The sequence below is a fragment of the Podarcis vaucheri genome, assembly GCF_965113315.1.
Source record: "Podarcis vaucheri genome assembly, chromosome: 14".
Taxonomy (NCBI): Eukaryota; Metazoa; Chordata; class Lepidosauria; order Squamata; family Lacertidae; genus Podarcis; species Podarcis vaucheri.
Window position 1 is genome coordinate 35557017 of NC_138752.1, and position 24077 is coordinate 35581093.

The window sequence follows — 24077 nt, forward strand, 5'->3', positions numbered from 1 at the left end:
AGATTAACATAATATTTAGGGGTATGCATATCCCTGCGTCCGGTCTCCCCCCCCCCCCAGAAAAAAGCAATGCTCACAACAACCCTGCGAGGTAGGTTATACTCTGAGTGTGTTCCCAGGTTGCAGCTGGAATGCCAGGAGAAGGAGGAGGAAGGCAGTGGGCAGATGCACTAGCAAGCAGATGGACCTAAGCAGCCCCCAGGAGATGTTCAGCAAGCTCTCCACAATGATCTCCCCTTCTTCCTAGAGGGCACAGGAGAGAAGGCTGGAGACAGGTGGATGGTCCAGAAGCTGGCCTACCCAAGGATGCTGCAGATAGCATTCCCAAGCCCTACAGGCTGCACACAAGGATGCTGATTTTACCTCCAGAGCTGGTGGACCATTGCTCTAATGGAAAAGTTAACAAAAGATGCCCAAATCCTACACTATCCGAAAAGGAACAACAACTTTTCAAATGTTTTGCATCCATTTACTGAATACATTAAGATAAAAGGAGCATGACTCGCAACCACCCACCTCTCATGGGCTGCTGTGCACAAACATTATTGAATAGTAATGTATTTGTAAAGGACAATTGTTAGGAATTATAATGCTTTTTTTTGAATACTAGCACTCTCTCCTCCTCACTGCCTTGCTTTCTTTTCTTTAACTCACTTGCTTTGTTGTTATTGCTTTTTGTGTATTATAAAATGAAAATAAAAACAATCACCCCGCCAAAGTTGGAATTGGAATCAAGGGTCACCAGCCGGACTCATCCAGGGCTTTGCCACCTGATGGTTCTATTCCCAGCTCAGCTGGATAAATGCTTGCACAGTCACAATTGCTTGCAAAAGGGTGTTTTGTCAAGGCATGAATAAGGAGGGGACGACAACAATGCACCAATTTAACCTCGAAATGTTAATACAACATTTAAAGGGCATATCCCCTTTAATTTTATGCCAAGAACTAGCAGAGCATGGTGATGGCAGGGGAAATCACACCTGCTGAAAACACTCAAATTGCCAATGATCGAGATGGCAACAGAGATAGTTGGGAGACAAGCTCTTCATTGTACTTACAGAAAATCTTTTTAAAGAATTGCTTGATTCTTTAGGGAGGAAGTTGGCAGAGGGGAGAGGGGTTTTTTTGGCATGACTTCTACAAGGCAACAGGATAGGACTTACAACTTTGTAAAAGTTTACAACCATGCCATAGAGTGTTTTTAGAACACCTTCCCTTGGTCTTTGGCTGATTGATATCCAATACCCTTTTAAATGTGTGTTTGTTTTGGTTCATATTTTTATTACGTGTTTTGTGTTTTTTACATTGTGATTTTACGTTGTGAACTGCCCTGAATAAGGAGGGGACGACAACAATGCACCAATTTAACCTCGAAATGTTAATACAACATTTAAAGGGCATATCCCCTTTAATTTTATGCCAAGAACTAGCAGAGCATGGTGATGGCAGGGGAAATCACACCTTCTGAAAACACTCAAATTGCCAATGATCGAGATGGCAACAGAGATAGTTGGGAGACAAGCTCTTCATTGTACTTACAGAAAATCTTTTTAAAGAATTGCTTGATTCTTTAGGGAGGAAGTTGGCAGAGGGGAGAGGGGTTTTTTTGGCATGACTTCTACAAGGCAACAGGATAAGACTTACAACTTTGTAAAAGTTTACAACCATGCCATAGAGTGTTTTTAGAACACCTTCCCTTGGTCTTTGGCTGATTGATATCCAATACCCTTTTAAATGTGTGTTTGTTTTGGTTCATATTTTTATTACGTGTTTTGTGTTTTTTACATTGTGATTTTACGTTGTGAACTGCCCTGAGATCTACAGGTATCCAAGATCGTATACAAATTTCTGGTTTGCAGCATGTGTTTCCAGTTAGGGCTTATCCACACTTATATTTTGATCCACTCTTTCCAGGCACATCTCCACACTTTAAAGCTCCATGTCCAAGTGCTTTTCTTTCTTCCTTTTCTTTTTCTTTCCCCCCCAGATCTTTCCCCATGAAAAGGTGCTCTTTTAACAATCAATCAGAGCAAACATTGATTCGGGTTTTCTGCAGATTGCCATTTCCTCCGAATCAGCTTTAAAGAGTGAGTTTTTGTGGGGAAAGATCCAGGGCAAAAGAAGAAAAAAGGGCACTCAGAGGTTTAAAGTATGGACTGTGTCTGGAAAGAGCAGAGGGAAGGTTAATGTGGATAAGTCTTTAAACTCTGCAGGAAAACTAGACAGAGAGAAAACAACCAAAGGAGTAATGCCAAGATTCAACTCTGCTCATTAAATTGTAAAACTGGGACCTGGAGCTTTAAGTCCCTGGGGATCTCCCATCTCACACAGCATGAATCACCACAAAGGAATAGGCAGACAAGACGTTCACCCATTTATCTGTTAGAAAAGGATCCCCTTTATCACATACACAGCCCAAAAAGACAACGACAAGAATCCACCAACAGTATACGAATCAATATGGCTAACCTGATTCAAAAACACACCCACCCCACTCACACACGAAAACAAAGTTCACCACAGCCAATCACAAGCAACACAAGCAAATAGCAAAGAGAATCTGCACAAACGATGCTAACACAAAACCCCACACATACAATAAGCAAAATAGAAACATCGCCTCCTGACCCCACCCCCACTCGCCTTTCCCCCTCCACCTCTTCCCCCCTTTTCTTCCTAATGTAACCCTAATGTCTCAACAAATGAAACTGACCTATGGAAAATGTAACTTGAAAAAAAGAGACATTGCGCATACCTTTGTAAACCAAGAAAACTTTAATAAAAATATAATTTAAAAAAAATAAAAGAGAAGGAGAGCAATAAAAACATCCACTCTATACACAAACACCTTAGACTGAACCGTGCAACATTTATGGAAGAAGCCTGAAACACTAATTTAAAAAGAGAAGTTCTTAAAGAAGAGGAGGTAAACTTGTCAACTGAAGTTGTTCAAGCTGAAAGCTCAGAATGGTTAACTCAGGGGGATTGGAGTAGATTTGATTTGTCCCCTGAAGAGGATTGGATTCAGGTATCTCTCATGCTGAAATTCTAGAAGAAACAGCCACTGAGAAGAACCAGAATACATGGACTAACTAAAGGATCAAGAGGAAGATGAAATTCATAGCATCATAGAGTTGGAGGGAACAATGAGGGTCATCTAGCCCAACTCCCTGAAATACAGGATTTTTTTGCCCAACGTGGGGCTTGAACCCACAAACCTGAGATTCTCATGCTGTACCACCTGAGCTACCCTGCACATCCAGGAGAAAGGATGTGTGCAAATGATTCATCAGAAGAACAGCACCTGGGCATTCACATACCATGCAAATGTTTCCCAAAGGTGTCCACGGAGTCATAGTGTGGTGCTTTGTCCCTCCCTTTGACAAGTATTTGCAAAGATAATATTTTGCTTTGAAAGAGTGGAGCAGGACACTTCTCAGGCACAGCTCAGAAGCAACTGGCACTCCTCAGTGGCAGAGCCTTCTACTAAAGCATGCTGTTCCTCCGTTTCCAGCTGTTGATTTTCCTCCTTAACCTGAATTTATCCAGATGTGAGGACAAGAGGAATTCGATCATCTCCGCACTGGAGAAAGCAACTTTGTTCCTGGAAGAGCAATATAATGAACTCAACATAGATGGAGTGTTTGGATATCGTCTGTTGCAAGGTACAGTTCCAGCTACTTTGGAGACATATAGCACAACCCTTAGGCATGTTTACTCAGGAATAATGGCTTATCCACACTCACCTTTCCTCCCCTCTTTCGAGGCATGGTCCATGTGCTTTTGGTTTTTTAGCTCCGGAGCTTTCCCCATGAAAACTCTCTCTTTGAAGCTGAACTGAAGCAATCCCTAGAAAACCTAAAATGACATTTGCTCTGACCGAGCAGGTTTTTGTAGGGAAAGCTCAGGGCCTACCATAGGCGCCGACTCCATGGGGCTTGAGGGGGCTTGAGCCCCCTCAAAAAAAATTTTGGGGGGGCTCAGCCCCCCCAATAATCTCGGGCGCCGCCGCCGTCCCCCGCCTCCTCCCCACCTGCTCCCTCGCCAGCCAGCCAGCCGCGCGCCCTAGCCGGAGAGCCCCGGCCGTCCCCCGCGAGATTAGGGAATCCCCGGGGGCGGGGGCTCCTGCCTCTAGCCCCAGGTTTCCCGCATATCAGCTGTTCCGGAGCTGATAAATAGGCAGCAGCATGCTCTCCCCTATTCGCTCACGAGGGGGCGGCGCCACTTTATTTGCATATTCATGAGCTTATTTGCATATTCATGAGCTTATTTGCATATTCATGAGCTTATTTACATTTCACGAGCTTTCCCGGGCCCCCCCAATATTTTTTATAAGTCCGCGTCCCTGGGGCCTACAAAATGTGGGCCTTTGTCTGCGAAGAGTAAGGCAAAAGGTAAGTGTGGCTGAGCCCTAAGTCCCATTATGTTCAATGGGGCTCCCTCCCTAGCTAAGTGTGTTTTAGACTAATTCTTCCTGTTACGCCACCTTCCTTCCTTTCTTTCTTTTCTCTCACCTTAAAAATTGCCAGCTTCACTCGTCAAGTCTGGGTGTGACTTTATTTCGTACAGTCATTTTCCAAACGTCTTCCTTGGGTGAGGAGTCCTTCCCATCCCACTGAGCATTAAAAACCAAGCAGCTTTTCCTTCAGGTTCTTCTAGACAAAGGCAAATTTGTCTTTGTTCTAACACTGAATGGAGGGGCCAGAAAGTAAAGAAATAAGTGTAAATTTATTTAGGGTGGTGGGGAGGGAGAGAGAGAGAACACTAGTGCAGAAATGTGAAGAACTGAACTGTGGGCTGTGTCCAATGCTAGTCCTACCCAGAGTAGACCCATTGAAGTTAACAGGCATGACTCACTTAGGTTCACCAATGTCAATAGGTCTACGCTGAATAGAACTTAGCTGGATATAACGGGGGGGGGGTGTGGATTGACCCACCCCAACTCTCCATCCTTTAGAGGCAGGATTCAAAAATATTCTTTCCCTTCTCTAAATATCCAGCGTATCTGAATGGAACATTGGAGAAATGGGCCTCGGTGTCTGGATTAGAGTCGGAGCAAGTGCGAGTGCGACGCTTGGATGCGAAGGTGTCAGCTTTGATCGAAAAAGCAAAGCGTGCTCTAGAGAAGAACGAGCCGGATTCTTACAGAGGTAGCATCAAACCTCACCAAAGTGGAATGAGGGTGGGGATGGGCTGCAGCTAGAGAGGACAGTAGGCAGGCAGGAATCTGTCTTTAGGGCAAAGACGTTCCCCAAATATCTGCTATCCCCATGTTTCAAGGTGACTTATCACAGGGGTGGCAAGGCTCAACCCCAGGGGGAAAATGTCGCCCTCCAGGCCTCTCTTTCTGGCCCCTGGAACTCTCCCCAGGCCACAACCCTCAATGGCCCTGCTCCACCCACCCCGAAATGTTTCTGCCTGGCTGGAATGTGTCCCTGAACTCTGATCATCCCTCACGTTGGACTGGTTGGAGTATCAGGGCCAGTCTGCCCGTGAGGTAGACCTCAGGCGGCAAAAGGGGTTGGGCCACCCCTGTGGAATACAGAAAGGGGTGTGCAAGTGTGTGCAGAAATTAGCCTACTGAACAATGGTAAAAAATGGTAAAACAGTAAAAAACAATGGCATTGCTCCACCCACTTTCACTTCTGGTCCCACCCATCGCTGGCATATGGCCCCCAGGAGGTTGCCAAAAAGGGAATGTGGCCCGTGGGCAGAAAACGATTCCCCTGTCTTATTATTATGATTGGTTTTTATTTGCAAATTAAATAAGAGGAAAAGAGAAAAAAGAAGAAGAAAAAGAGAGAAAATAAAATATGATAAAACAATAGGCTACCATCAGTTCACATTGCAGTTACAGTGATCGTCAGTGTATGAATCTTAAATGAAACATATAATGCCAGCCCTCCCTAAGTTCAAATAGGTATCCACACAAAACTGACATGTGTATGAAATATGTTTGAATGTAGTCAGGGCAATGAGGCCCTCCAGGATGTACCTGCCTCTTAGCCATGTAAGGGTTCACAGATTCACTGTTGTCATCCATTCCTACCCCTGTCCTATTGGGACATAGGAAGCTCCCCTATTCCAAGTCATAACAATGGTCTCTCTAGCTCAGTATTATTACCTACAAACTAAGTCATTGCAAAATAATAACAAACTATTATCTCTGCCCCTTGCCACCCACTCCCCCTTTGCAGCATTTCATCAAGCTTTAAGCCCAGGGTTTTGGAAGATTCCCCATCAGTGGGCTCAGAATGACCCTCCTGTTTCTTTCTCCCCAACCAACGGCTCATGTCTGGACTTGGATACAAGCGATTCCTGCATATCCATCCTGCTAGGATCAGGGTAGGAATTTTGCTTACCTCTCTGTCATACCTAGTGTTAATATTGTGACTCTAGATCAGGGGTCAGCAAGGTTTACCTCACCTGGGCCGGTTCACTCCCATGGAGATCATTCCATGGGCCAAATCGTGTCTGTGCAAATGTGATTTCCGGCGCCGCAGAAGTGAGTCCCCGCTCCGCACTGCGCTGGTTTAGCACAGCATGGGGGGACTTGCCAAGTGGTCGGCTTGGTTCGGGGATGGCCCGTGGGCTGTTTAAATGACCCCCTGTAGGCCACTTGTGGGTCATGGGCCGCAGGTTGCTGAACCCTGCTCTAGATTTATATATGTAAACGAAACCATAAATCCTAAAGACGCCACTGTGTCTGTTGACATTCATTTTAAGAAAACCAAATGCTAGGTAATGGCTGGAGAGTAGAGGAGTCTCTCGCCACCTAGAGACTGGGGTGCATGCAACAGTATCTTGGTTTAACGCCACAATACTGGTGTGTTTCGTGCAGTCCAGGTACCCCCGAAGCATGGGTTGCCTGTTACACAAATCTCTCACCTGTCTGGCTCTTGAAATTACCTAATGCCATGCTTTTCTACAAAAGGGCTGGTGGCACACCTTGCCTTGTTCCAGATAACTGCAGAAGCATCATGATAAAAACACACTGCTCGGGATACGGTCTGTCCCATCAGCTTTTCTACTTCCTGTTTGCAGAGATGGTAAGGAGTTGGCCATGTGCTTTGCTAATAGGGCAGAAACATTAATGGGGGGCGGGCAGGGGTAGGGAATAGGAATGAGCCTAGCATTATGTTCAGAATATCACCTTTCATCCAGAATCAAGAACCTTGGATGAAAAGTACCATGAATACTACTACTACTACTACTACTACTACTACTACTACTACTAGCTTAGTACCACTCTAGTCGTGGTGGTGGTAGAGTAAGTTATTACCTACCTTTCACTTGCAGGACCCAGGACCGGTGACAATTTAATTCAGAATTAAAAACAGTTAAAACAGGTTAATGTTTGCAAATGACTTCTAAGGCACATTGTACATACCGTATTTTTTGCTCTATAAGACTCACTTTTTCCCTCCTAAAAAGTAAGGGGAAATGTGTGTGCGTCTTATGGAGCGAATGCAGGCTACGCAGCTATCCCAGAAGCCAGAACAGCAAGAGGGATTGCTGCTTTCACTGTGCAGCGATCCCTCTTGCTATTCTGGCTTCTGAGATTCAGAATTTTTTTTCTTGTTTTCCTCCTCCAAAAACTTGTGGTCTGGTGCGTCTTATAGAGCGAAGAATACGGTAAATGTGTGTGCATGAACAGATTAGTCAAATATTCATAGAATAAGTTGTACTGTCTGTATTTGATGTGGTTTTAACATTCAGTGTTAATACTTGACAGCATTTGATAGTTGACATGCATTGGTTTAGTACTGGGTAGTATTTAATGGTTGACATGTAATGGTATTAGTACTTGAGAGCAGCTGTTAGGTGGAAAGCACTTATATTTAGAGCTAACTGCACGTTACATAATTGTGTAAATTGCAGTTGGGTTATGGGGTATTGGGTATTGGGTTTTAGGGTTTTGTTTTGTTTTTTTAAAAAAAGAATCCTTGCTAGGAGTGGGGGTGGTTTCTTGCAGGACCTCAATGCAGCCACTATCTTGGTGAAAATTGCCCTTCCAGTGCTTCAGTTATCAATAGAAAATCTAAAGAAGTATTATACCACTTTAAAGAGTCATGGCTTCCCACAAGGAATCCTGGGAACCATACTTTGTTCCAGGTCCTGAGACTTCTTAAGAGACCCCCCTATTCCCGTTCCAGAGTAACAATTCCCTGGGAATTGCTAGGGGAAATGACTGATTGTTAAACCATTCTGGGTATTGTAGCTCTGTGAGGGGAATAGGGTTTTTTTGCCTACAAAAACAATCACAAAATGCCATTGGGTTGAAAGCACACTCATTTTGAATATTTTAAGTTTCAAAAGTCTCATTCTAGATTTTCCCACTCAAATGTGTTCTGGCGAAACTGGAAATCTTCAGAGTTTTGAATATTTGTGAATATTCACACTGGTTCTCTCTAGGTAATTTAATGGTGATTTGGGAGGGAGAGCACTGCCATTTTCTCTGATTAGCTGAATATTTTCATTCTTCACCATCCCTTTCTCGACAAGCAAAACTGTGCTACAAGATGGTATATGAAAAACAGTATTTCTTCCCCTGATTCTTGTTTACATCTAGAAAGGATGCTCGGATCCCCTCTTCCACAATGCGCAATATTACAAGAGTGTGTTCTGTCACTTAATGATGCAAATCAATGTCGAAGCTGAAAAGCAAGCACTCCTAGGGACCGTGGGAGACCTTTTTACGGAAAACAGTAAGTGGCCTTACTGCTATGTTGTAGTGTCACTGTTCAAGGCAGGGTTCTTCACTCAGGGAACCACTTTACAGTGGAACCTTGGTTCTCAAACTTAATCTGTTCTGGAAGTCCGTTCCAAAACCAAAGCATTCCAAAACCAAGGCATGCTTCCCCATACAAAGTAGTGCAAAATGGATTAACCCGTTCCAAACTTTTAAAAACAACCCCTAAAAAAAACAATTTAACATGAATTTTACTATCTAATGAGATCACTGATCCACAAAATGAAAGCACTAAACAATGTACTGCAGTCACACAATCAATCAGTAGCTGAACTGGGTTCCACACAGTCACAAAAACAAAACAAAAAGAGCTGCAAAAACGCAAAATAAATAGCAAAAAACAGACAGACTTCAGCGTAACACTCAAAACTGAAGTATAGCTCTCAAAACGGAAGCATAACACTCAAAACGGAGCACATTCGGCTTCCGAAAAAAGTTCGCAACCTGTAACAATTACTTCCAGGTTTGCAGTGTTTGGGTTCTAAGTTCTTTGAGCACCAAGGCGTTTGAGAACCAAGGTACTGTTAGGATGCTTGCTCCATGTTTGCAGTCATGAGATTGTTGTCTGTCACATGACGGTATATGTTTTCATTCCACAGTGTGGGAAGTGACGGAGACAGGATGTTTTGTACCACTGTGTTCCAGAATGTAGGACTATTGTCCTTTGTCCTTTCTTTCTTTCTTTCTTTCTTTCTTGTCTGATGGGAAAGAGGAAGGAGCTAAGTCAGAATGCTCCAAGTGTATTATATGTAAATAAAGTAGATTAGCCAAAATGCTGTGCTACTGAGTTCTGTTACGTGAACTGCAATACTCTGCAGGATCTCTAAGCATGCTAATGCCTTTTGGCATCAGTCGCTGTGATGTTCAGGCTGAAGAAAGCTTTTGAAGCTTGTGAACGATTGACCAGGAGGGAGAGGACATGCCAGTCGGGCATGTGTCTCTGCCGGGATCCTACACGAAAGTAGGACAATCCTAACAGGTACCACTGCATAAAAATGGGACCAAAAAACCCTCAGAACATTTGTGGTATGACAAGTTAAAGGATTTCAACAACAAAAATGCAGGATAAGCACTGAACGGAAATGAAGCAGTATGTCCACCCCAAAACTTTTGCGGGCATGAATAAGGTTGGAGGCAGGATTGTGTTGGGCCATCCAAATAGCACCATGAGCACAAAGCATCACAAATGCACAATAAGAAGGGCAGGGCCCCATGAAGACATGTGAGGCTACCATCTTTGCTGAAGTTAAGCTGGTCCAAGTCTGCTTGGTGTTTGGGTGAGAGACTGACTGCTGGGTTCTATGATGGATGGAAAGAAGGAAGGATGGATGGAAGACAATAGTTGCCATTTAACATGTTTGCATTCTGTCTCTCAGTTTTGTTTTGTGGCCTGGCTGGATTCTCTGATTTCTATAAACCACGGTGGCTGGACATCATTCTCAACTGGCAAAAAAAGGAAAGAGGATGTTTCTGGATGTTCGGTGAGTGAGCACTGCTGTTTGATTCATCCAGTGCTAGAGTACAAATTACATAATTTGTGTTTTTTAAAAAATCTATGGAGAAAATGAATGCTGCAACTTGAGTAGAGTTGCTACAAATTCAATAGGATTAGGCAAATTTCGGGGAAGGGGGTACCATCGTGGCCGCTCCCCCGCCTGCTCACCATGCACCCTCCAACCGAACCAGGCGCCACACCCCTGTGGATGGTGAGCCACGCCCCCGCCTGCTCTCCGCTCCCGGAGCATGCAGCTCTGCCACTGGGTGAGTCTAGCTTTGTTCACGCCCTCTGAAAACCTCCCATTTTTTAACTTACTCTGGTTTAAGTCGCACTGGCTGAGGGACTTACCCTGGTGTATCTCTGGCTCAACCGGCGTAAGGTACCCAAGCTGGGAAAGTCCAAGAACTGCCAGATCCAAACTCTCATCTTGGCAGATCTTGGGCTTGGATTGCACTGTTGGTAAAGAACAAGGCTACAATCCTATACCCTCTTACCTTGGAGTAAACCCTATGGAAGAGAACGAGACTTACTTCGGAGTAGATGTGTCTATGATTACTCTGTAAGTTCCATCAATCTCAGTGGGAAATCCCACTGAGTAACATGCACAGTTTTCCTTGTAAGTTTGTGACTGAATGAGGACCCACATTCTAAAGAACATCCTCTGCCTTCAAGCAAATGACTCTTTCTTTCTCGGTGACCTGTTAGACTCCTCCAGCCCAGTTTCTGAAGACCATCATAAGGAAGCACGAAGAGTTAAGAGAACGGAGAAGATTCTTGAAGGTAAAGATAATGGCAACTGGTGTGGGTGCATAGATAAAAATTGTTTCCCAACCTATCACACATTTTAAAAATAATGTGCCAAGTCACCCATGAGTAGACCCATCGGATCCATTGATTTCAATGGATATGCTACTCTTAGTACGTCTAATACTTTGTTCAGAGACCTGCATTGGTTACCAATTTGCTACCAGGCAAAGTTCAAGCTGTTATGATTAGTATATGAAGACCTTAATAACTTTGGAACAGTTTATCTGTGAGATTGCCTTACCCTGTATGCGCCCGTTTGACAGCTTTGAGCTGCAAAACTAGCACCATTACAAGTGCCACATAACACTCGTTCCATGTTTGTAAGAAACCTATAAAGCACAGAGCCCATTGTTGAGACTATATAGTTTGTGGGAACCTTCCCAGAATTTGCTAAACTAGAACTCCAAGCATCCTTTGTCCATTGGCCATGCTTCCCGGTGCTGATGGGAGCTGTAGTTAAGCAACAACAGGAGGGCCAAAAATTCCTCACCCCCAGTTTAAATTACGACCCTCTCTTCCCATTGATAACCAAAAGTCTCATTTCCTTGCAGGTGAATGCGCTTCTCACAATACCGCCGTGGCTGTAGGAGCAATTGGAGGATTTCTCCACTACGGGTTCTGATGCTTTCGTCCTTCTTTCTTCTTATGCAACTGAGCTTAACTTTCTGGCTTTATTATGCAATGCAGGACCTGTTCAAAAACCAATTGCTCTTCTCTCTAGGTACATTTTAGGTGCTAGTCAACATGACTGTGCTCTCAACATCCCGGTCAACTAGAGCACTGGAAAAATCATATTCATATTGTGGGGTGCTGTACTGGTACCTCGTTAGGACGGGGAGGAGACTCACTGTCTTCTTGAACTGTCTCCCTAGCATGGGGCAGGGGCAGTGATGTGCTGGCCCAGGATCTTTGGGGTTGAAGACCTCTTACACTTTTGTAAGAACACTCAAACTCAGGAAGCAAGGGAGAAACGTGCTAAGAGGAAGGCACGCTTGGCAAATCCACACCGTGATCAACTCCCGCCCGGAAACCAATGTCCCCACTGTGGAAGGATGTGTGGATCCAGAATTGGCCTCCACAGTCACATACAGACTCATTGTTAAAACCGTGTTTATGGAAGATAATCTTACTCCGGTATGAGTGATCGCCAAAGACAATTTCTGCAGCAGGGTCTCTGTCTCCATTGTCCTAGAAATCGCCCAATGAGCACGAAAGGGGAGCTGTTTAGCCACGGCATGCTCCAAAGCTAAGCATTTAGGGACACTGAAAACACAAGCTGCTGCAGTTTTAAGGGAATGAGTGGTGTACAGGTTCTGTTGTGCACAACTTAAGTCAATTTCTTCAACCCAAGGACCACATACCAGTAGTGTGGGTGGGGCCAGAGGCAAAAAGTGAGTTCCACAACAGATGTGACTCTTAACTTTTGTACAGTAGGCTGCATTCTAGCCACATGCTTCCAGCTTCTGCACAGAGGTTTGTGTTCTAAATGTCTGGTGCAGATGTGGCCTCAGATGGACAGCTTCATCCACACCTAGCCTAGGCATCACTTACCTTTTAATCTCTTTTATCCAATCTAATTAGGCTCCTCACTTGTCTGTCTGGCTCCATTTGCATTGTTCCCTTCTTCGGCACCATGTGCTATCCTGCTTCTCCCAGTCTTCCATATCTTCTGCCTTCTCTATGGTTTTAACCAAATAATTGCCATTTCCATCTGAATGTGCCACCCATGTACTTACTCTATCTATTTTTGCAATAAACTGCATTTTCAAGTACCCTAAGATCTGACTTGTCGTCTCTCCACCTGGATGCTCAGGTTTCTGCCATGGTTGATTACGATTTTTGGTTCAAGACCCCAACAGGCATTGTTTAAGTCTGCATTGCATCTACACTCAAGTTGTAAAAGTGTGTTAATAAACCATATTTCTTAAAGACACGACAGTCTCTGCTGTGCTTTGATTCCTAATGGAAGCATGAAGAACCCCCTGGAATCTTGCTACCACTCAGTAGATGTTAGGGGTGGTGCAACCTTTGTGACAATATGAAACAAGCCCCGCTCAAGTGTGCATGTGTGATTCCCCCCCCCTGCCAGCTATTCAGAACACAGAGGGAAAATGTATGTTTAGAAGACATAATGTTGCTTTTCTTGACACTAAAACAAAAACAAAGCAAAGTCTCCCATGTATATAGTTATTTTGGTTTTGAGCTAACCAAAAGCCAGAGGGATGGTTTTGAGTTTGGAATGCACCGGAGACTAGAAAATCAGTCTCAAATGTATCTTAATAAGGAATTCCCCCCTGAAGCATTTTAAAGAAAGCTGGGAGACAATAATAAGGCCCCAGGCACCACATCTGAAAGTTTAACAGGTCCTTTACTAGAAAAAAAACTACAGCTAACTTTTAATGATACCCCACATTATGCTTTACATAGCAGTAGCTGAGGGACAGTTCCTCCGGGAACAGGTTAAAAAATAAACACTGTAGGAAGTTAAGTCGTTTGCATCTCTTATGAGCCTGCTGTTCTCCTAGTGTGCATTATCTGGACAGAGGCCCAGCAGCTGGATCTGACCCCTGAGGCATTTACATCTGTCCATTATCCAAATTTTAGTCAAGGTATTTCTTAATACAATGGCTGCTGCTAGGGATGTAAGAAGCCATTGTTTTCCGCTCCACCCAATATTTCACATGCATTTATTTATAACATTGGTATATCCCACCAAGGAGCTCAAGGTGGCGTACATAGTCCTTCTCCCACCCCCCATTTTATCCTAACATCAACCCTGTGAGGTAGAAATAAATTTTTTTAAAAATATTAAATTGTCCAGTAGCACCTTAGAGACCAACTAAGTTTGTTCTGGATATAAGCTGGACAATTTTTTATTATTTATTATTTATTTTGACTGCGTCAGACCAATACGGCTACCTACCCGAACCTGTGAGGTAGGTTAGGCTGAGAGCGAGCGACTGACCCCAATATCACCCAGTGAGTTTAATGGCTGAGTGGAGATTTGAAAGCGAGCACTGTTTCCATTCTGCTGCAGATTATCTTCCAAAAAAACCCCCCACAATCACTGTCCACTGTGGCAAAATCACACACTTAATGTAATTTACCGTATTTTTCGCTCTATAACACGCACCCGACCATAACACGCACGTAGTTTTTAGAGGAGGAAAATCCGTAGGCATGCCACCCGTAGGCATTTCCTCCATAACACGCACAGACATTTCCCCTTACTTTCTAGGAGGAAAAAAGTGAGTGTTATGGTGCAAAAAATACGGTACATAATTCCACAAATGGCATCATCGTTATGTTATTTCACCCCATTCATTTCCATGCAGAGGAAACACACTGCAAATAGGGGACAACATAATCAAGAATATATTTTCTGTGGACTGAAAGCAACAGTGCCAATTGTATTCACTGGATACCAACACTTGCCTAGGGTTCGGTTCCCTTGGAATGAGGCTCAGTGGAGACAGCGGTGTCTTTAGGATATGCAGTTTTATTCAGGCATATATACAAACTGAGCAGCACAGAACACCTCTCCCAACTGGTCCCCACAGCTTCACCTCGCCTCATGGGTGGGCCAGCCCTGGCCTACGTCCACATGAACCTGGCAGTGTGGCAGTGTGTCTTACAGAGGACAACTCTCTCCATCTGATGGGTTCTCTCTTTGAAGGGCTGCCTGGCCCAAGAGCAGTTTAAAGACAAATAATCCCAAGGAAGGAGAGGAAAAAGGGGCCTCAAAGTTGCCCACACCCAGTGAGGACCAGCAGAGCAGAGTGAGGAGGAACACTGTGGGGTCTCAGGAAAAGCCACAGAGGCCTTGTCCTGTTTTTTTGGTTAGCCTAACCGACGCCATTTTGCTTCTGTAAAAAAACTGCCTGCTTTAGAATTTAGGAGGGTGAGCCACAAATATGTGAAGACCAGATAACGTTGCTAGGCGATTTTCAGGAAAACCTCCCTCTGCCAGGCAACTCTCCCCTTCAAGACCTTGAGGGCAGGGTGTTTTGATCAGCGCAAGGAACTTTGATAGGGGGGGGAGGGAAGGGGGTGCCTATAAAAAGTATGAACAAAGGCTATTTGGAGAGGCTTCACCATCACACTGGTGAGTGTGGCTCGCCTGCTCTGTTTTACTCAGCTGAATAAACGAGTGATTATGGGAATCTCCTCTGTCTATAGCACTTATTGGCTTTTCAGTGACAGCTTGGGCCCGATTAGCGGACCCCAACAACACAAGTCACCTGCTCACCATCTTCCCCACTAGGGTGAGATGCATTGTGTCTCCGTTTAGATTGTGAAAATATGCACTGTTTGGTTCCCTAGTGACACTTCTGTGACCACCCTAGCGTCAGTCACAGACTATCCAATTTTCCAGGGACAGTCCAGGATTTGCAGAAGCCGTCCCGGTTTCTGATTTGATCCCAGAATGTCCTGCTTTTCCTTAGGATATCCCCGTTTCATCAGATAAATGTTGGAGGGTACATCACAAACAGGGTTGTTTAGGGTAGACCCCTAGAAATGCTTGAGGAAGGAGCCTGGCTCGGTGGCAGAGCATGTCTCTGCATGCAGAAGGTCCTGAGATCAAGTCTCAGCATCTCCAAATGCAGCTTGGAGAGGCCCTTGCCTTAAAGCTTGGACAGCCATTGTCAATGTAGACCAGGGGTAAGGTAAAGGTAAAGGGACCCCTGACCATTAGGTCCAGTTGTGACCGACTCTGGGGTTGTGGCGCTCATCTCGCTTTACTGGCCAAGGGAGCCGGCATACAGCTTCCGGGTCATGTGGCCAGCATGACTAAGCCGCTTCTGGCGAACCAGAGCAGCTCACGGAAACGCTGTTTACCTCCCCGCTGGAGCGGTACCTATTTATCTACTTGCGCTGGGGTGCTTTCAAATTGCTAGGTTGGCAGGAGCAGGGACTGAGCAATGGGAGCTCACCCCGTCACGGGGATTCGAACCACTGACCTTCTGATTGGCAAGTCCTAGGCTCTGTGGTTTAACCCACAGCGCCACCTGCGTCCCAGACCAGGGGTAGTCAACCTTTTTATACCTACCGCCCACTAATGCATCTTTCTTGATGGTAAGATTTCCTCACTGCCCACCAGTGTTCGATGTAAGGAGGTTTCAGTTTGTGCCGTAGAACCCCCTACCACCCACCTAGAATCCTGAAACACCCACTAGTGGGTGGAATGGACCAGGTTGACAACCCCTGATGTAGACGATATTAAGCTAGATTTATCTCACCTGGTTGGCCACTGTGAGGACAGGATGCTGTCCTAGATGGGCCACTGTCCTGATCCAGCAGGCTCTTCGTATTTTCTTATGTTAATTATTCCCTTTTCATTATCCGTGACAACAGAACCCCCACGGTGTGGATTGCTGGATCTGAGAGCCTTCGGTGAATACATATCCTCAGAGGCACAGAAGCATTTTAAAATGCCAACCCAAGTAAGCACATTTCTGCAGACCTTGGCTCCCAGCAAGGTAAGCACCTCTTCTTCCCCACCCTTTGTTAAAATCAGGGTAGATGTTTTTCTAGCTAACCCAGCTCTGATGGTTCGGAAAGGAAGATTCGGCATTAAAACAAATGTGGAAAGATTCTGGAGGAAAAGACAAGGGCTGGTCCTCAATAGTGAGGGAACATCATCACCGATTAGCTGTGCCGCATTATAAATACACTGATTTTTTTCAACAGATACATGCAACAGATTCTCAAATGGTCTGCAGCACCTCTATTTTCTTCTTTCCTGCCCACAGGTCTTTGAGGGAATCCCTTTGCTTCACAATTCCGTTCCAGTGAGGCAGCCTTCTGCAGCAGCCATCATGGCTCCTGGCTTCAATGGTAGGTGTTTAGATGGTATAAGTGGAAGCTGTAATGAGGAACAAAGGGAGAAATTAGGTTCAGTTTGCATGTAGTTCGTAATATGTACAAAAATGCATAGACTAGGCTAAAATGTGCATTAAAATGCATGCATTAGTAAAAATAAAACACCCAAATGCATTTGGGGAAAATTTGCTTTGCAGAGATGTCTACATATGAGGCAAAATTTCACACGAAAATGTGAATATTGGAAAAGAAAAGACATTTATTGGAAAGGAAAAGAAATTTATATACAGCTTAGTTTTAAAAAAACTTAAAGCAGTTTATGAAAAGAATAAAACAAGGAAATCATCAATAAAGAGAGAGAGAGAGAACAGAAAAAACAGCTGTTTAAAACATTTAAAAAAGTTAAAATCAATGATAAGCTAAAGCCCATGAGCCCATGTCAACATTCTACATGAATGAATAGGCTGGCCTAAAGAAAAATGTTTATAGCAGGTGCTGAAAAGAGTACAGTGAAGGCACCTGCCGGATGTCAACAAAGTTCCAAAGTATGAGTGCTGCCACACCAAAAGATTGACATCTTACAAATGCACCTGGGCCAGTTCTGCACTGTTGAAATGTGGAGAGCAGGTCTTAAGAGTGGGGAAATTAGAAATTAGAAACTGGTGAAACTGAAATTGACAGATTTGCCCATCTGCACCAGGAACAATGTCTCAGTATAAAAGAGGCTGCAGGACATGTCCTTAATAGCTCCCGTAGAGAAGAAGGAGAAGGAGGAGGATGGGGAAGAAAAGGAAGGGGACTTGTGGCCTTCCTGCTGTGGCTGGACTCCAACTCCCATCACCCCAGACAGCATGGTCAGTCGTCAGGGATGAGGGGAGTTGTAGTCCAGCAGCCCCTGGTAGGCAAAAGGTTCTGATTTAGGGCTCATCCAAACCTCCCCTTGCTCCACCACATTCCCCCAGTTTCCCCAATTGCTGTTTGTTCTGATTTACAGTGGTACCTCGGGTTAAGTACTTAATTCGTTCCGGAGGTCCATTCTTAACCTGAAACTGTTCTTAACCTGAAGCACCACTTTAGCTAATGGGGCCTCCCACTGCCACCGCGCCACCGGCATGCGATCTCTGTTCTCATCCTGAAGCAAAGTTCTTAATCCGGGGTACTATTTCTGTGTTAGCGGAGTCTGTAACCAGAAGCGTATGTAACCTGAAGCGTATGTAACCCGAGGTACCACTGTATATTCTTTCCATGTTCTGGCCCACACTACTCTGTGATTAGCAGAGTCTGTAACCTGAAGCGTCTGTAACCCGAGGTACCACTGTAGTGCTAAAGAGTTGGTTTTCAGTGGGAAAACAGCAGGGCAAGGGCAAAACTGCTCAGAGCCATGTCAAGAAAGCACGGGTCAACAACTTGGACTCATGCTTTCTAGGCACGAGACAAGTGGAAATGTGGGAGAGCCCTTAAAAATGTGGGAGAGCCCTTAAATGCATGACATCACGAATCAGCAAAACACCGCTCAGAGACCTACTGAAGGCAGAAACGGCATCTAAAATGAAGGGTTCCATTTGCTGCAGCTCTTTCCTCAACATTCTTCATGTGGATCCAGAACCGTTGAAGTAACATTGCTAGATTTTCGGTTGATAGATTTTTACTTGTATGCCTCTGTCCTTTTTGCCACATACTTTCCATAAGCCACCTTGAGCTCATTTCAACTGAAAGGCGGGGTAGGCATCCTCAAGACAGACAGAGAGAGAGAGAGAGAGAGAGAGAGAGAGAGAGAGATTTGCAAGTTAGATTTGGTCTTTAGTCTCCTGGTCTTAGGCTGCCACCATTTCTTATGCTCCTTGTGAATCTGTGTCTAGGGGGCTGTTGGGACCAGGAATTGTTGAGAGTGAGGGGCGGTGTGTTTGTGTGTGTAAATGTAGGTGTAGTTTGTTTGGTGTGTGAATGTGTGTATCATCCATGTGGCATGGAGGGAGTGGAACCCTGTTTTATGGATTTCAATGCAGTTATTGCTTTATAGATTCTATCACTTAATTTTGTTGTTCTGTTTCCCTTGCAAGCTGCTTTGCAATCTTTTCTGATGAACCCCCAGCCCACTTTCTTGCTCCATACGGCATTTTAAGGTATCATTAGGGTTTTATGATAAATTTTCATTGTTTTCTTGTCTCGTTTTCTTGAAGTCCACTGCTTAGAAATGTGAATAATTAAATGGTGTATAAATATCCTAAATAAATTTTATATAGCATAAGAGCAACAATGGCTTAGAAGTATTTAAACCTGAGCATTCTGCTATTAGAAATCCTCAATCTTCATTCTTTTCCTCCTTTCCCACAATGCTTTCTAGAATTTCCCTAGATAAAGTTGGTGGTGTTAACAAAAGTTGACTGCTGAGTAGCTCTTACTAGTTCAGCCTGCCTGTGATCTGAAAAACCAGAAAATCAGGTTTGCGCCATTTCCCAAGAAAACTTTTTATTTGCTTATGTCCCCATACAACTTCTCATTGCATATCATATATACATGGTTCATGAAAAGGAGACAAATGACCTACCAGAAGCAATGAACAGATGAACGTTGCAGATAAATGGATGGATTTCATAGTTTACTGGAATGTGTGTTGTGACCACAGAAGGCTAAATAGAAGTCTGTTTCTGTAAGTCTTTTTTTGCTGGATTTCTTCAAAACTACTGCCCTTCCACACACGTTGCTCTTTTTACTCTGTTAATAAGTGTTGCTTTTTTTAAATAACTTTTGTGAAAAATATATAATGAACAGGTAAAAATGAAGTAATTCTTTCTTCATATCTTGGAGGGTGATGATAATATTGGCATGCATGGGGGGGGTCATACAGGGGGGCATAAATTATCCAACATATGTGCCAGGCAGACTGGAGTCAAGAACAACTGATGGATTATTTTTCAGGGGTTTCCATTGAAGTTTTTGGAAACGGATCTAAATGTGGGAATAGTAAGCCATAGCTTTTCCCACTGCACATTATCCAATACACCTCCAATATCAGTCTCCGAAAGAGACTTCAAAGGAAGGAGAGAAAACTGAAAGTCAAGCATGTATGCAAATGACAATGGACATTCTGCACATTCTGGATCTAACCAAAGCCTCAAATGAACTCAAATTCCCTTAATGTAATCATTGTGCATGGATTTATACTGGACTGTCCACACATCATTCCATTTTCTTCGTTGTTTTGTGATGCTTCCCAATATTACTGCATTATTACTGCCCAGAGGGGCTCCCTTGCACTACAGTACGCCAAAAGCCGAACAAAAATAAGCCAGAATGTTTGCGGTATAAAGAGTTACAGGACTTCGGCAGGAAGTTGCAGAACAGGCACAAACTGAAAACAAAAGAGCATGTCCGCCCCAAAACTTTTGTAGGCTCAAACAACATTGAACGTGGGATCTTGTATAATAGTCCTGACAGCATCATGAGCACAAATAATTGCAAGCAAAATAAAAAGGACTTCAGGAGGGGCCGTGTGTGCACAGAGTTATAATGCTCACCCCCATTTCTGCCCCCCCTCAAGATTTTAACTTATGGGGATGAGAACACCTAAATAAGGCTTAGGTTAGTGACCATTACCACATTACATGACTTCCAAAGCTTCATTCATACTCTTTCTTCTTCCCAATGTGTAGGAAACCTCCGAAACCAAACCTCCATCCATGACTTCGTCCTCCTGGGATTCTCAAACCATCCCGAATTGCAAATATTTTTCTTCTTGGCCTTCTCCATCGTTTACACGGTGACCTTGACGGGGAATCTCCTCATCATTCTGGTTGTCATGGCCAACAGCCGTCTCCACACACCCATGTACTTCCTCCTCGGCCACCTGTCCTTCATTGATCTTTGCTACATGACCGCCACTGTCCCCCAAATGCTGGCAAACTTCCTCCGAGAGTCCAAGACCATCTCCTACGCTGGATGCATGGTCCAAATCTTCTCCCTCATTTCTTGTGTTGGGTCAGAGTGCATCCTCCTAGCGGCCATGGCTTATGACCGATATGTAGCCATTTGTCACCCGCTGCTGTACACGGTCATCATGAATAGGAAAGTCTGCTTTCAAATGGTGGCTGGGTCGTGGACAGGGGGCTTCCTGAACTCCCTTGTACACACTCTCTTGACATCCACCCTGTCATTCTGTGGGCCGAGGGAGATCCGCCATTTTATGTGTGACGTCCCCCCGCTTTTGGAGTTGTCCTGCACGGACACAGCCCTGAATAATATTGTGCTCCACACAGCCAGCATGTTCATTGGGGTTAGCCCTTGCTTCTTCATCATCATCTCCTACATCTTCATCGCTTTAGCCATCCTCCAGATCCATTCCACAGAGGGGAGGAGGAAGGCTTTCTCTACATGCACGTCTCATCTTGCAGTGGTCATTATGTTCTTTGGGACTGCTCTCTTTAATTACAACCGGCCCAGCGCAGGCTATTCCTTAGATGTGGACACACTGGTCTCAGCCCTGTATTGCATCGTAACCCCAATGCTAAACCCCATTATATACAGCCTACGGAACCAGGAAGTGAAGCTGGCAGTGAAAAGACTGGCAAGCACAAAGTGGAACGTCTTCTAAATCAAAGGTAGGCAGATACCAGGCTTACTAGATCTACTATTTTCATAGGTTCCTGAGGTTCCTGATTCAGAAAGTGGAAAGACCCATCCTCAGAGGAAGCTGCCTGGTGTCTCTCTGGATGAGCCCCTGCTCCCTTGGCTTTTCTCCTTCCAACCATGAGGCCTACCTAGAATCAATAACACATGTAGAAACACTGGGGTTTCCTGTGAGAAGATACTTCCCCATTTAGCTAATATTATTGTGGATATAGCAGGACACTTTAAAAGACAAATAAGTAACTACGATTGCAGTCCTGTACACTGAGAATAAGTCTCATTGAACTTGGAGGGATTTATTTCTGAGTAAACATGTATGCTTGTGCTGTTAAGAGTAGGTTTTTTTTTAAGAACACTTTAAATTTCTTCCCTCCCACTTTGAGCACCATGTTCTGCTCGCTATCATAATGACAAGCGGTGCCCCCCGCCGATCACTTAAGCCAAAGTGTCCTGAAAAATCCACTTTGAGCAAGAAGAACTCTACACTGGATAGGACAGTTGGTGGCAGCGGTTGTTGATATGCCCCGCTTCAAATTCTTCCTGAACCAAGCTCTCATTCATTAAATTGAGGATGTCCATTTATAAAGCAAATTTCCACCCCATTCAGAAAACAAAACAAAACAAAACCCTAGCTAATCCAAGAGATTGATTTAGTGATGTGGTGGTCCCAGTTTGTCTATAACCCTCTTAGGTGCACTGACTTAAGAACATAAGATGAGAGTGCTAGATCTAGTCCAGCATCCTGTACACACAGTGGCCAACCGGATACCCACAGGAAGCCCACAAGTGGGGTAGGAGCACAACAACACTCTCCCCTCCTGTGGTTTCCAGCAACTGGGTCTATTTCTTCTGACTAGGAGGCAGAGCATAGCCATATTGGCTAATGCTCATTGATAGTCTTGTCCTCCATGAATTTGTCCAATCCTCTTTTAATGTCATCCAAGTTGCTCACCATCACTGCCTCCTGTGGGAGCGAGTCCACAGTTTAATTATTATTATTATTATTATTATTAATTAAATTTGTTCATTGCTTTATCTTGCCCAAGGCTCCTCAAAGTGACTTACAGCCAACAAACCAAGAAACCCACATAGATATATTAAAATCAAGGGTGGTTGGAGGGGGGTGCATTTAAAACATCCCACTCATTTCTAAAAGGCCACAAATAGTTGAAGGCCAAAGGTCTGGTTATAGAGCAAACTTTTTGCTTGGTGCCTTAACTATGCACTGCATGAAGAAGCATTTTGTCTATCCTGACAATCTTCCAACATTCAGCTTCATTGGATGGCCCCAGTTTCTAGTGTTATGACAATTAAAGGGGGGGACTCTCTATCCACTTTTTCCACCTTTGCTCTGCTAGTGGGGGTGCTGACAGATTTCAGGGCCCACCCTAACATTAGACAGTGGGGTGTTGTCCTCAGGCAACAGGTGCTGGGTGTGGTTGGGTGGGTTCAATGGGCAGACAAAGGAGCTAGGCCAGTGATTTGTGATGTGCTGTCCCTTGCTCACAGATTCATATCCCCACCTGCTTCATGTAAACACAGCTGAGGAAACTAGTAGGTAAGCAAGTCCCAGGGTCAAATGCAAAATCATCATACAGAGAAGCAACCTGTGCAAAGCAGCAGATGGAAACTGCTCGTCTATCCCAACGAAATACCATTAGAGGACTGGAATAAGGTAGAGTGGAAATGACACGATGGCCTAAGGGTGCAATCCTAGCCCCACTTACCTGGGAGTATAGCTCTACTGAATTTAGTGAAACTAGCAGCTTATCCACACTTACCTTTCCATACACGGTCCATCCTTTAAAGCTCCGTGTCAGAGCATCGTCTTTTTGGGTCTGGAACTTCCCATGCAAAAACCCGCTTTTTAGCAATCAATCCCAAAGAATCCTAAGAAATGTAGTTTGTTAAAGGTTCCGGGAAGTGTAGCTTTGTGAAGGGTAAACTACAGTTCCCAAGTCTTTAGGGGAAGATGTGTCTGATGTGGATGTGACCTTAGTCAGGATTGCTGCCTTAGCTGCACTATTGCAATGGAGCCTGCACCGAACCCTAAGCACCATGTAGCTGGGATAATCAAAATGTGGTGTAGTGGTTAGAGTGCTGAACTAGTTGCTGGGAGAGCAGGGTTCAAATCACTGAGTTCCTTGGAGAAAAAGTGGGATATAAATGTATTAATAAATAAATATTCCTTCCCTCCTCAACCCAGCACCTTCCCCTTCCCTTGCGGTTTGCCTGGTGTCAAATTTTATACTGTAAGGTGGGTGACAGTGTGTCTTAGTTTACAGAAGATGGCCCTCAGTTTGAAGTGCTGTTAGAGGACAGCTCTCCTGTCTGAAAGGCGGTCAGGTCCAACACCCACTTAAAAGATAAGTTAAAGTCATAAAAGGGAGGGGGGTTGCAGTTGCCCACCACGAGATAGCACCTAGACCAGGGGTCTGCAACCCGCGGCTCTGGAGCCGCATGTGGCTCTTTTACACCTTTGCCGCGGCTCCGGGGCGGATACTAGCGAGGGGAGGAGGCGCATTGTGCGCCCCGACACTCCCCACTGTGGCGGGCGCTGTACTGGCTGTG

General features: G+C 44.5%; 2 protein-coding genes across 2 annotated transcripts; both read left to right on the top strand.

The window, feature by feature from the left end:
* Positions 1-1349: 1349 nt before the first annotated feature.
* On the top strand, positions 1350-11986 carry LOC309518742 (UPF0764 protein C16orf89 homolog). Its single transcript, XM_082199211.1, has 8 exons — positions 1350-3665; positions 5001-5150; positions 6198-6345; positions 6935-7049; positions 8573-8708; positions 10129-10233; positions 10956-11030; positions 11609-11986. Exons 1-8 carry the CDS (start codon positions 3494-3496, stop codon positions 11677-11679), a joined length of 972 nt encoding a protein of 323 aa, XP_082055337.1. The 5' UTR covers positions 1350-3493; the 3' UTR covers positions 11680-11986.
* A 2722-nt stretch (positions 11987-14708) lies between these two features.
* Positions 14709-21471, top strand: LOC309519222 (olfactory receptor 5V1-like; the record flags this gene model as incomplete). Its single annotated transcript, XM_082199994.1, has 4 exons — positions 14709-14896; positions 16413-16537; positions 16811-16895; positions 20534-21471. Exons 2-4 carry the CDS (start codon positions 16490-16492, stop codon positions 21469-21471), a joined length of 1071 nt encoding a protein of 356 aa, XP_082056120.1. The 5' UTR covers positions 14709-14896; positions 16413-16489.
* Between the last annotated feature and the right edge of the window lie 2606 nt (positions 21472-24077).